Source organism: Corapipo altera, unplaced genomic scaffold (assembly GCF_003945725.1).
Source record: "Corapipo altera isolate COAL_440 unplaced genomic scaffold, ASM394572v1 71, whole genome shotgun sequence".
Taxonomy (NCBI): domain Eukaryota; kingdom Metazoa; phylum Chordata; class Aves; order Passeriformes; family Pipridae; genus Corapipo; species Corapipo altera.
The window spans coordinates 2,552,875-2,565,081 of NW_020884916.1; the positions used below are offsets into that span (position 1 = coordinate 2,552,875).

The 12,207-nt window shown below is 46.9% G+C and overlaps 1 protein-coding gene across 2 annotated transcripts in view; it reads left to right on the forward strand.

The window, feature by feature from the left end:
- Positions 1 to 177: 177 nt before the first annotated feature.
- Positions 178 to 12,207, forward strand: part of ARHGEF12 (Rho guanine nucleotide exchange factor 12) — a 76,695-nt gene continuing 64,665 nt past the window's right edge. For both annotated transcript variants that reach the window (XM_027655782.1, XM_027655783.1), the window contains exon 1: positions 178 to 337. In XM_027655782.1, coding sequence (XP_027511583.1) covers positions 306 to 337 — 32 coding nt within the window. In that variant the 5' untranslated portion in view covers positions 178 to 305. The remainder of the gene's footprint in view (positions 338 to 12,207) is intronic.

A 12,207-nucleotide genomic window follows, 5' to 3' on the forward strand; every position in this document is an offset into this window, starting at 1 on the left:
GATATTCTGCGCGACCGCAAAGAAGAGGGTTTTTTGTTTGGTTGGTTGGTTTTTTGTTGTTTTGGAGGATTTTTTTCCCTTGTTTGTTTGTTTTGGGTTTTTTGTTTTGGGTTTTTTGTTTTGGTTTTTTTTGTTTTATTTTGGTTTTTTTTTTTTGTTTCGTTTCGTTTTCCTCCTCTGTCACTGTCTCCCGGAGCCGAGGCTGGAGCCCGGAACATCAGCGAGGGGCGAAGCCTCCTTCCTACTCCCGCAGTAAATAAGTAAAATGTAAATTGGATAATAACGACCTCTTGCCAAAGGCTCCAATGAGTGGCACACAGTCCACAATCACGGACAGGTCAGTATGAAATGAAATTTCTTTGGTTTTCCTCTTTTCTGAAGTAGAGACCGTTCCCAGGGCTCGTGTACTTCGCGTTCTGACTTCATTGATAGAAGGAATGAGAAGAGCGGGGTTAAGTCTGAGTTTCTGGGAGCCTGTCTGTACCCAGGGTGTCTGACTGTCAAAGCGACTGGGTTAAACTTTGAAACTGGAGTATTTCAGGTCCAACAGCTTTCAAGCCTGCCAGGCTGACTTTGTAGGAAGCACGGGTTGTAATTCAGCTCCCAGGATGGGAGGAACACCAGAGTAATCTCTGCAAGGAGTTAAAGCAGGAAAGGCGACAGGAGTTTGGGATTCAGCTCGAGTGTGAACTCAGAAACCTTGTGCAGGATGCACTTGGGTCTCCTTGGGTCAAGCACTGCTGGGAGGTCACCTCAGGTGAGGCAGGAGGGATAGTTGTGGAGCAGGAATGTCTGCTGGTGTCTCCCTCGGTTTAGATTGTCCTGGCTTTAGATGCCTGCTCAGGCCTCTGGGCTGCTCTGCGGGTGCTCCATGTGCCTTTTATTACAGCCTGGAGTTCTCCTGCTTCAACTGGGAGAAAAGTGTGGGGTTCGTTGTGACAAAAAAACTCAAGTAGGAGACCTCCTCGTGTGCTTTTGAGGCAGAATGAGTGGAATGAGTGCCCTTATTTGAGGAGAGGAAAAGATATCCTTTTTTTTTTCTTTTTTCCCCAGCTTAACAATGTCAAAAATTTTCATGTATTTTATTATATTCTTATCATGTATCTTTGGTGGTTAAGGTGTGAATGTGTGTGACAAAGGCCTTGCTTTGGCCTTTCATGATCGAGCAGCTTTGGCACAGCAGAAAATGCAGAGCTGGGACAGAGGAATGATGATTTTGGCTGCCTGAGCTCATCCTTTAGACTCCAGGGATGGGCAGTGAGTGCAGTTCTCACACTTAGGCCTTTTCATGACTCCACAGGTCAGCTCAGAATTGTGTATAGTCTGTGTTTATACTGTTTATAGAGGATTAAGTCTTTGTAGTTAATTGTGTAGCTGTCACAGAACAGGTGACAGAAGAAAACTCCTAAATTTCTGCTCTTTTGCAGTGCATCCGTGATTCTTGAGTTGCAGGACGTTTTTCTCTGTACCAGACAAGACAATGACACTAAAAAGGCATTTCAGTGGCTTTGTGAGGATTTTGTTACATACTTCAGACCATATGTCTTGTGGCAGTTGCATGATATCAAAAGGAACGGCAGGATTTTCATACCAAGAAGCAGCTGAGTGATGCATGGAAAAGAAAAGCACGAGAACAGGGAATTTAATTTACTTGTTAGTAAAACAAAATACTTTCCATTATTGAATTGGAACAGCCAAATTGAAAACGTAGTGGAGGCAAAAAAAAAAAAAATGTCTCATTTCCTTTAGCTCTCAGTCATGTCAGGAGGATGTTTCTGTTTGGTGCTCCTGGTTTAAAAGGCTTTTAATGTCAGGTGAGGAGCTGTCTCCACGGCCCTGGCAGTCAGAGCTTTCTGGAAGTGGGGATGTGGGATGGCTGGGGGAATGTGGGGAAGCTGGATCTTGTCTTGCCACTGCTCTCCACCTCTGGCCTGAAGGAACCCCAGCCCTGGAAGTGCAAAGTTGTGGTTGTTGTTCAGCCTGGAGAAGAGAAACTTTGAGGTGACCTAATTGTGGCCTTCCAGTACCTGGAGGAGCTACAGGAAATATGGAGAGGGACTATTTAAAAGGGCCTGGAGTGCCAGGACAAGGGGGAATGGCTTCATGCTGACAGAGGGCAGGGTTTGATGGGATATTGGGACGGAATTCTTCCCTGGGAGGGTGGGGAGGCCCTGGCACAGGTTGCCCAGAGAAGCTGTGGCTGCCCCATCCCTGCAAGTGTCCAAGGCCAGGTTGGACAGGGCTTGGAGCAACCTGGGGGAGTGGAAGGTGTCCCTGCCCATGGCAGGGGGGTGGAGAAAGATGGTCTTTAAAGTCCCTCCCAGCCCCAACCATTCTGGGGTTCTGTGATGATTCTGTGATTTATTCCCTGGCTGAACCTTTCAGCAGAACCCCAGGCATGGTGGTGGTGTCTCATCTCTGCCCCTCCTCTCTGTCTGCTTCGTGCAGGATCTGGAGGGGGGTGTCTTTTGGTCACTGTTGTCCCACAGTGCACTGGGGAAATGCTTCCTTTCCCATTAGGCCCGAGAAGCCTCTGTGTTGCCTCTTTCAATCTGTCTCTTAATCTGGGAATGTAAAGCAGGTGCAGTAGAAATCATCTCGATGCTCCTGGTGTCATTAGCACCGTGGAAATCAGATGACGTGTTCAATTCTCTCTGTGTTTTTATCAGTGCCCTTCCTTGGTGGGATCCAGTTGGGAACTACCCTAAAACAGGGAAACCCAGCTGGCATCTGTGCCAGATGGCATTAGGAATATAACAGGATGGCATGGGCCTGCATTTTTCTCCATATTAGCTTTCCATGTTACACGTGTAGAGCTGCCTAAATCCATGTTACAGGCAGCAGATATTTCCTGTGGTATCCCCTCAGCTGAAGGTGGTAATTGTGCTATGATTTGACAGCTGTCAGACATTTCCCCTGCACCAGTTGCACTTGTCTCATCCTTGACATGTTTTATGGCTTTTATGTTTTTGTTGATGATGTCATGTATGGCATTAAAGTATATAAATTAGGAGTGTATGAATGGCCATTTCTGGTGCTGTTCTGTAGCTAGCGTGATAAATGATGTTTTCATTAAATCCCCTCCCTTTTTCTCTTTTTTGTTTTGTTCCCTTTCCCAGGAAAGTTAAATGGATTTTAGTGTCTGGCACTCTGCTGAAACACAGTCAGGCCAGTTCATATCTGATGATAGTTCCCTCTGTGGACCAAACCTTAACCCAGTTAATTTTGCTGATGGTTCTGCTCCATCCCTGAGCTGGATTCTGGTATCCAGCTGCCTCCAAAGCAACAGCATGTTCTTCGAGTGTCTTTTTCTTCAAGTGCCTTAAGCCTGGAGGGAAGTGAGTGCCTGGGAGAGTGGGGGAATACCAGGCATTAAACAAAAAGGCAGAACAGATGTTAAAACTCCTGGGAGTGTAATGGCTGTTCAGAGTTACTGAAGAAGCCTCTGACACACGCTGTTCCCCATCAGCTCCTCAGCATTTGGAGAAACACCTAAAGGGTAAAATAAAGATTAGCTCGTGGTAGAGTAGAAACACATCTGCAAAACAGTGTCTAGGATTGCTGAGGTGCCTTGCATGGCTGCTGGTGGTTTGAGAGAGTCAGAACTTTTAACAGTGACTTAAACTTCCCCTTCTTTATGTCAGGATGTTCTTTTACTTTGTCAGCTGCTGCTTTTTTTTCATAAAAAAAAAAAAATGCCCAGTGGACCTTATCAAACCCATCTCCAGCCTTATTGCTCTGTTCCTTTATGTTTGTAAACATATACACCCCCTTCACTTAATCCTCTCTTAGCCATGCTGTGTTTATTTAGAGGCCTCCTGAGGTGGCATTTATCTTGCTTAGCCTAGTAAGCCTTTGAGGTGGAACATCTCTGAGCTGCTCACCAAGATTGACTTGATGGTGGAAGGAACCTGGTGCACGGAGGGGACCATTTCTTATCCCAGAGCAGGTGTCTGAAATCAGGCAGATCTGGTCCTGGATTTAAGTGAGGTTTGCCATAGTTTTTAGCCTAAAAAATGCAAATTTTCGCCCGGTTGCTGGTGCTGGGTTGGGATTTTGCTGCCGGATGGTTTCAGGGCTGTCACCTGAGGATTTGGGAGTGGGGAGGGCGGCGGTGGCAGAGTTTGCTGGAGGAGTCTCCCTGCCCCTCCTGCGGTCCTGCAGTGAGTGTGCCCGCATTCCCTCCCTCTGGAGTTTTCCTGGACACAGCCAGGCGGGCTCTGGGCGTTGCTGTTTGTGGCTGGGGACACATGGCCGGGCGAGATAAGGCCTTTATTCTTCCCAAGGCCACGCCGGGGCCGGGATGAAACCCGGCCATTTGCAGGCTCTGCTTGGCCACCGAGGGCTGCCCCGAGCTGGGCTGTAGCTGTATCCTGTTATGACACCAAAGAAACATTTGTGTGCCATTAATTCTCTCTCTTTTTTTTTTTTTTTTTCCTGCTCTCCTAGCTCACTGTATTTTTTATTTTTCTTCCTGTAACCGTTCCAAACTCACTTCAGAGTTGAGCAACTGCACGGCTGCGGGACTCGCTTTGTGTTTTTCTTTCTGGTTTATTAAAAGCCCAATAAAAGAAAGGAGGCTCTTGCTTTCGCAGGACCTCGCTGAGGAACCGGTGACTCTTCCCTTTGCACTTGCTTGCAAATGAGTTTTATTTATAACCCTGCTGTAGTTTCTGTTGCTATGATTGGAAAACAGCAGAGGTAGAATTTACACATAATTACCCTCCAGAAGTTTTAATTGGTGATTTGCTCCTGACTTGGTACTAAAATAGACCCTAATTGTTTCTTATCTGCTTAGATGCACTTTCCCCTGTCTTTGGAAGTCCCTGTAGTAACTGGGAGTTCTTTAACTGTCTGATGGGGGAAAGAAAAGGGTTTTCTTTTTTTTCCAACAGAGTAAGAACTTCACAGAAAGTCACACCTTATTGTTAGTGAGTAGTTAGATGCTAATATCGTACATTTATTTAATCAGTAGTAATTTATTTAATGTGAGACCCAATATTTATGGAAAATGAGCTGCAGCACGACATCTAAGGACTAAAAAACATAATAATCTTTAAGGCAAATCATCTTGTGCTTTCCATCATTGTGCTTTCACTGAGTTTGGAAATGAGTAGTTGACATAGTCTGTGCATAAATCCATTTTCTCTTTTGCTTTTGTCGTGGCTGTGACAAGAGAGGACTGTCTGGGATGTTCTCTGCTGGCCAGGAAGCAAATGCTCCCAGTTCATGCTGCATAGTTTATTAGGGTTTTTACTGGAGACAGGAGTTGAGGTGAGCTTGATTTTCTAGTTTTGAGTAGAGCTGTGGGCGTTGTGATTATTTGGGTGGAGGCAGGAATGATATTTCATCTCTTAGCCCAATTGTATAATTCTCCCCCGTGCACATAACTCCTGGTATGGCAGTTCTGAACCTTTCAAATGGATGGGTTAGGAATGGGACTGGGATGTTGGCTTGGGATGTTTTAGACTTTCAAAGTTCTCGTCCACATCTACAGGAACTGGGGACATTTAGCAGGAAAAAATTACTCAGCAGAGGTAGTTGTGGAAAGCCTGGGGGGTGTCAGGGGTTGCATGAAGAGTCTGGAGAAGCAACCTGGTGATGTGTGAGCTCTTCAGACACCATTCCTGTCAGAGGGGCATCCACAGGGCTTAGGAAACATGGAATATGGAAACCCTTTCCATCCTGATGCAGTCAGTTCTCCTGCCTCTGACTGCCCATGGAGTGTTTGAGTGCTGGTGGGGTGTTGACACAACTCACCACTGTCATGTTTGGGTTGTCCTGCTCTGTGTCCAGTGTCCCTCCCCTTTCTTCCTGTGGACATTTGTTTGCACACTGGAGTGTTTTGAGGTCTCTGTTCTGTCCTAGTTGGAGATTCTTGGGAAGAAAAGTTCATCTTGCCCTCGGAGCAGGAGTTGCTGAGGTCACTGGTGAGCTTTGTGGGTGTTCCTTGGTGATCTTTGACTCCTGTGACCTGTGTGGGACGAGAGTTTCGTGGTCCTTGAGGGTGGCAGCAGTGACCACAGTCCTGCTGGGAATCAAAGAGAGTTCTGTTCACCCTCACAACTGTTCTGCATCACTTCTGTTGTAGTGATTTAGGCATCAAAGATTATTTAGCAGCTCATGCTAAGGTAGTACAGAGCATTCATGAATTTGGGGAAGGTGGTACTGACACCTGTGCCAGTTATTTTATGTATTTCATGATAGTACATCAGGGTTATTTGATTATTTCCTCCCAGGGAATTTATGTCTCTAAACATTTGTGTGAATTTGAGTAGCTTCAGTGCCTCCTGTTTCCCTGCTTTCCCAAGAAGCTTTGGAGTAGAATCAACAGGATTTTTAGCATTAACTCTTGTTTTCCCCCAGTGTTTGAGGAAGCATCCCTGGCCTCTCATGGTTATAACCATCAGCCCCCCCCAGCCAGCCCAGGGCTGTAGCTCAGAGTTATGCAGAGTGTCTCAGAGAGGAGCAGTGTTTGCTTTGGTCTGGAGACTGAATTCTCCACTTAACCTCGAGCTGGTCCTTCTGGGTCACCAGGGAGGTATGTTGGCTCTGCTGCTTCAAAGATAAGCTCAGGCTCTTGCTTCAAGGCCTTACCCTCCAGGTTTCTCATTGAATACCTCTTCTTTCCTTCTGAAAATCAGCAGTAGGAGACTTACTAATGAATCCCATTTGCATTATCCTGGAGTTTGGGTGGTCAGGGTTGCTAAAAAAAGTGCTTCTTGTAGCATTCCTAAGGCTCTGCAAATATTCCCCTTCCTAAGCACTCTCCCTTCTTTCACTCTAGGCCTGATATTTTATCTGCTTTGAGATAACTAGATTTTCCTGTGTAAGAGATGTCAATAGCACTGAGAGAAAATAGACTTAAATGCATATTTTCAGGTAGGTGATGCTCTGCTCTGTGGCACTGCTCTGCATAATTATTAGGTTTTAAAGAATAAAAGTGTTAGTTCATGTCTCAGCTTGATTAAACTGAGGGTCAGGAGCCTGGATGTAGATAATGTTTCATCATCAGAAGAGAAAGCTTAAAATAAGGACAGGAGAAGCAGCAGCAAACTAGTAAAATCAAAAGGGATGTAAAATGTGCAGTGTGCATTAAGAATGTACAAGGGATAAAATGCAAGGCAGGATACATAAAAAAAAAAATAGGAACAGCCCACATAGAGAAAAAAGACAGGAAGAAACAAGGTTTGCTCATTTTTCTTTTAAAAGAAAACACGGAAAAACAAATGTATTAAAAACGACAGGAAAAAGCAGCGTCCTTATGTTTGAGATGTAAGCATAAGTATAAATAGCAAAAGCAAAACAAACAACGTTCAGACATTCACAGATCCGTCTCCTAAACGGGGGGTTTGTGCTTTTGTTATCCTTTTGTGCATCCTTTCCTTGGGGGTTTTCAGTGTTGTGTCTGTCAGACTTCTGGGCAGGAACCCTTTTCTTGCAGAGTCGCAGGGTTTAGCCCCGGTGTGATGGTAAATAAGAAACATCTCTTTAGCCCCGGTGTGATGGTAAATAAGAAACATCGCTGTTTACATCGCTTGGCAAAACGCTTAAATGCGATGGCGTGGCTATTTTAAGGCTTGTTTTGACAACACTGAAAGGTCTGGGCTGTGATGTTCGGTGCTGAAGGTACTTCATGGAATTGCTCTGGCACTGGGAAAGCAAATGAGTGTGTGTCCTTCCCGAGGTGGAAAAGATCACAGCACAGGTTTCTGTACTTGAAATAATTTTGTTGTAATCTGGGCTCAGTTCATCTGGAAAAAACTCAGCCTTTTATGGTCAGGGAACAGGGTTTTGTTAAAAGGTGGACTGGACTGTGTGAATGAATCAGAAGGGCCTCTTTTGGTGGTATAAATTTGCAGTGTTGCTACTTGAAACCTAAGAGGGATCATGGCATTGGAAATCCTCAGGGATATTGGTGGAAATCTTAATTTTTTTTCCAAGTTACTGTTCCTTATTGAATCTGTGAGCAGCAGCACAACTGTTCTTGTTTATGTGAGGAGCTGGTTTGGAATTTCTTTGCAGGCTGTGAATCCTGGTTTGTGGCATCACAGGCAGCCGTTTTACCAAGGGCTGGGGGTGACTTCCTAAGTGGAATTAGGAAGAGTTAGATACTCTTTTATGGAGTCCTGAGCGAGCTGCAGGACTGGAAGGGGGTGGCAAAGCTTAGGTTGGACCCGAATTGACCTGAGCAAGCACTTCCCAGCGTGGAGGAAAAGACCCATGTGTTTAATGAAGCCCTAGACTGATGTGAGACAGGCACAGGATTCGGAGTCCACCACTCCCATAAACATACAAGCTCCAACCTGCAGGCTCAACCCAAAGCATCTGATGGCTGCTTGAAAGTCTTTTTTCCCCTGTTATGATAGTGGCTGTTGGTGCAGCTCGCTGGCAGCACATCAGACGAGGCGTCTCCTCTCAGTACTCTGTGGCACCTCTGCCTTTCTGGTGTGCCCAGATGCAAAAGAGGGCTCTGATGAGCAGGGACTGAGATCAAAGCTGCCAGAAAAGGGCTGGAAAACAGGGGGGGAAACAGGAGGATTAAAGGAGGGAAGCTATAACGAGCGAGACAAAGGAAATAGGAAAAAGCTGCAGTGTTAAGACAGGAGAAATCAATAGGAAATGAGTGAGAGGGGGAGAAATGGGGGAGCTGGTGGCAACTCCCAGATAGGACAGAGGCTTCCTGTCTGCCCCTGTGTTCTGAGGACATGTCAGCCCTGAAGGGCCAGGACCTGCTGGGGTAAGGCAAAAAACCCTGACAAGCCAGGGCTGCAGCTGAATTTGCTGTGGAGGGCTGAAGAGGCGTGTTTGGTGTCTGGGAGTGCCTGTCTAATTCTTGAGGAGGCTGCCTGCAGTGACAGCGAGTCCCACGGGACATTATTTGAGCCATGATGGTAATAATTCCTTTTTTTCTGTTAAGTGCCTTTCCCAGTCAGTGTTTGCAAGTGAGCAAATAACGTGGTTTTCTGATCTGTGTCGATGGATATTTTTTTTTCTGCCTTCTGAAAAATTATAATTCAGTGATGTCCCAAGTTAGGCAGTGACCTCAGCCAAAAATAAGCTGCTGTTCTCAGGTTGTATCTGGTTTTAAAAAGAGGGATTTTCCCCACTGCTGCACCCTGATTTCCTGCCACCTACCCTGCCTGAGGAAGCTGTGACAGATATCCAGGGGGAGCTGCAACAGAGGGAGCTGAATTTATATAATTTCATATAAATTCACATAAACGTGAACTCTCTAAATGTGAGGACGGGTGGAATTCTTGCGTGCCCAGGATAAAAATCCCTCTCTTGGAGATCTCCTGGTGCTGAAGTGCAGCTCTCCAGCTGGCAGTTGGTTGGTGCTGCCTGTTGAGAGGCACCAAATGACAGGCTGTGGTTTCACCCCGTGCAGTCCCTGCGGTTTTGGCAGCGGAAGTGGTTCCTGTGGGCACAGATCTGATCTGAGCACAAACCAACCAGCTCAATCGTTTTTGGCTGGTGGAAGGTGCTGTGGGGATCCTGCAGAGAGAGAGCCCTTCCCAATTGTTGTGGGATTTCCTTTGTCGAAGTGTGTAGGTGCCTCAGTGAGGCTTCCCTTCCCTGGGGAGTTTTAACAGGACCTTCAGCAGGAAAAGCAAATATCCTGGAACAATTTGGAAGTGGCTGCATGATCTAAAAGTCCACAAGTTTGTTGCTTCAGTGGTGGGTGATAGCAGTTGATAATATGGTGTTGCCAAGCACAGCAGCCCTTTGAGATCAGCAAAGGTCTTCAGGAACCACCAAAATAAGTTGGTTTCTCTGTTTTTATTGGGGCCCTGGAAGCCCCAGGTTTTACACTCAGGTGTCTCTCGGGTCTGTGAAGTGACGTAAAATGTTCACCTCGCTCACCTCGTGGAAATTGTTCTGGGAAGAAAACACTTAGGGGAAAAAGGGGGAGAAAAAAAACCCAAAAAGGGCAAGCACAGGTTTCTTCCAGCGTGGAAAGCTGGAGGAATGCTGGTGATGGCTGGAAATGCTGGAGTGGTGTTTACCTTGGATGTTACCCAGTGCAGCCTCAGCTGTACGTGTTGCACAGCAAACCTTGACCTCCTCCCCCTTTTCCTTTCAGCAGACTCATGAGCAGGTTTTGCACTCGCCAGTGAGACATTAACCGTGGGGTTTTTGGTGTCTGCACCTGCTCACCAGTGCCTTGGACTCCCCTCTGGAGCTGAGGCGTCTGGCCCTGGTAATCCAGGCTCAATCCCTGGTTTAGGGCAGGCAAACACTCCTTTCCTGGCAGTGGGAACGGGCTTGCCCAGCTGAAAGGTCAGTGGTGCTCCTGGCAGGTGGGTGCAGGCGGTGGGGACAGTCCTTGTGCTGGTTACAGCTTGTTTGGACACTTGGCACCAGTTTGGAGGAGGTTCTTCCCTGGTCACGAGTCAAAGAGAAGCAGATAATTAAACTGAGCTGGGAGGGGGAGAGGAAACAGCTTTGCAACTTTTTTTTTTTTTTTTTTTTTTTCCAGGCAGCCTGCAAAAATCTAAATCCTTTCACTGGAATTCAGCCAGGTGGAGAGAATCTGTCCCTCCCTCTCCACCCTCCCCCTTTATTTTTCTTTTTTTTTTTTTTTTTTTAATTAATATATATATTTTTAATCCTCGTGGCTCTGCAGCTCCTGGGAGGCAGCTTTGCTGAGCCTCCTTATTACTGCAGTAACAGGAGCATCACAGCAACTGAAAATTATGCTCCATCTGCTGCTTTTTCATATATATATGTAGAAAATGGCTCCTTCACATCCATCAGTTGATTCTTGGAATACTGGTGGGATTGGATCAGCAAAGGTCTCGAGAAACTTGGAAGTTTACACCACCAAAATAAGTTGTTTTCTCTGTTTTTATTGGGGCACCTGGCTGTGCTCTGGTCCTGGCAATCCAGGCACAATCCCTGGGAAGAGGGAATATATTTCCTCAAAACAGGTGTTGATATAGAGTATATGAGGACTTAGGGGTTTTTATTCTTTTTCTTATTTTTAATGAAATGTCTTTCAGATCAAAAAGTTTAGCCCCAAAGGAGCATTTCAACAGCTAAGGTAAAGAGGGGGGAGAAAAAAATCACCAACAACAGGCAAATAGTGAAGTGGGGGGTTGTTGGTTTGCTTTTTCTTTTTGATAAATGCAAAAGATAGTTTGTAATTGGTTGCAAGGACAGGCACAGAGGGACTCTGGACACTTCAGACAAGGCCTGTGCTGTTCAAGGGCCCTGTTTGTGTAAATCCCAGTGTGGAATCTTCTCATCTCCCCCTCCGAGCTGCGCTGGGGGCAGTAAATTGGAAATAGAGGAATTGGCTGCGTGGCAATGGGAAGCCCTGCTCAGATATCTGGGACCCAAAGCTGGAAAGCTGTGGGATTCCTGTGGGATTTGAAGGAATCCTCACAGCTGTGCTGATGGGGGCAGCGCTCCTGGAGGTGGGTGCGTGTGTGCTCTGAGGGTCCCTCCTGCTCTGAGGGTCCCTCCTGCTCTGAGGGTCCCTCCTGCTCTGAGGATCCATCCTGCTCTGAGGGTCCATCCTGCTCTGAGGATCCATCCTGCTCTGAGGATCCCTCCTGCTCTGAGGATCCATCCTCCTCTGGGGATCCATCCTTCTCTGAGGGATCCATCCTTCTCTGAGGGATCCATCCTCCTCTGAGGGATCCATCCTCCTCTGAGGGATCCATCCTCCTCTGAGGATCCATCCTCCTCTGGGGATCCATCCTCCTCTGAGGGATCCATCCTCCTCTTAGGATCCATCCTCCTCTGGGGATCCATCCTCCTCTGAGGGATCCATCCTCCTCTGGGGATCCATCCTCCTCTGAGGGATCCATCCTCCTGTTAGGATCCATCCTCCTCTGAGGATCCATCCTCCTCTGAGGGATCCATCCTCCTCTGGGGATCCATCCTCCTCTGAGGGATCCATCCTCCTCTGGGGATCCATCCTCCTCTTAGGATCCATCCTCCTCTTAGGATCCATCCTGCTCTGAGGATCCATCCTCCTCTGGGGATCCATCCTCCTCTGAGGGATCCATCCTCCTCTGAGGGATCCATCCTCCTCTGGGGATCCATCCTCCTCTGAGGGATCCATCCTCCTCTTAGGATCCATCCTCCTCTGAGGGATCCATCCTCCTCTGGGGATCCATCCTCCTCTGGGGATCCATCCTCCTCTGAGGGATCCATCCTCCTCTTAGGATCCATCCTGCTCTGAGGATCCATCCT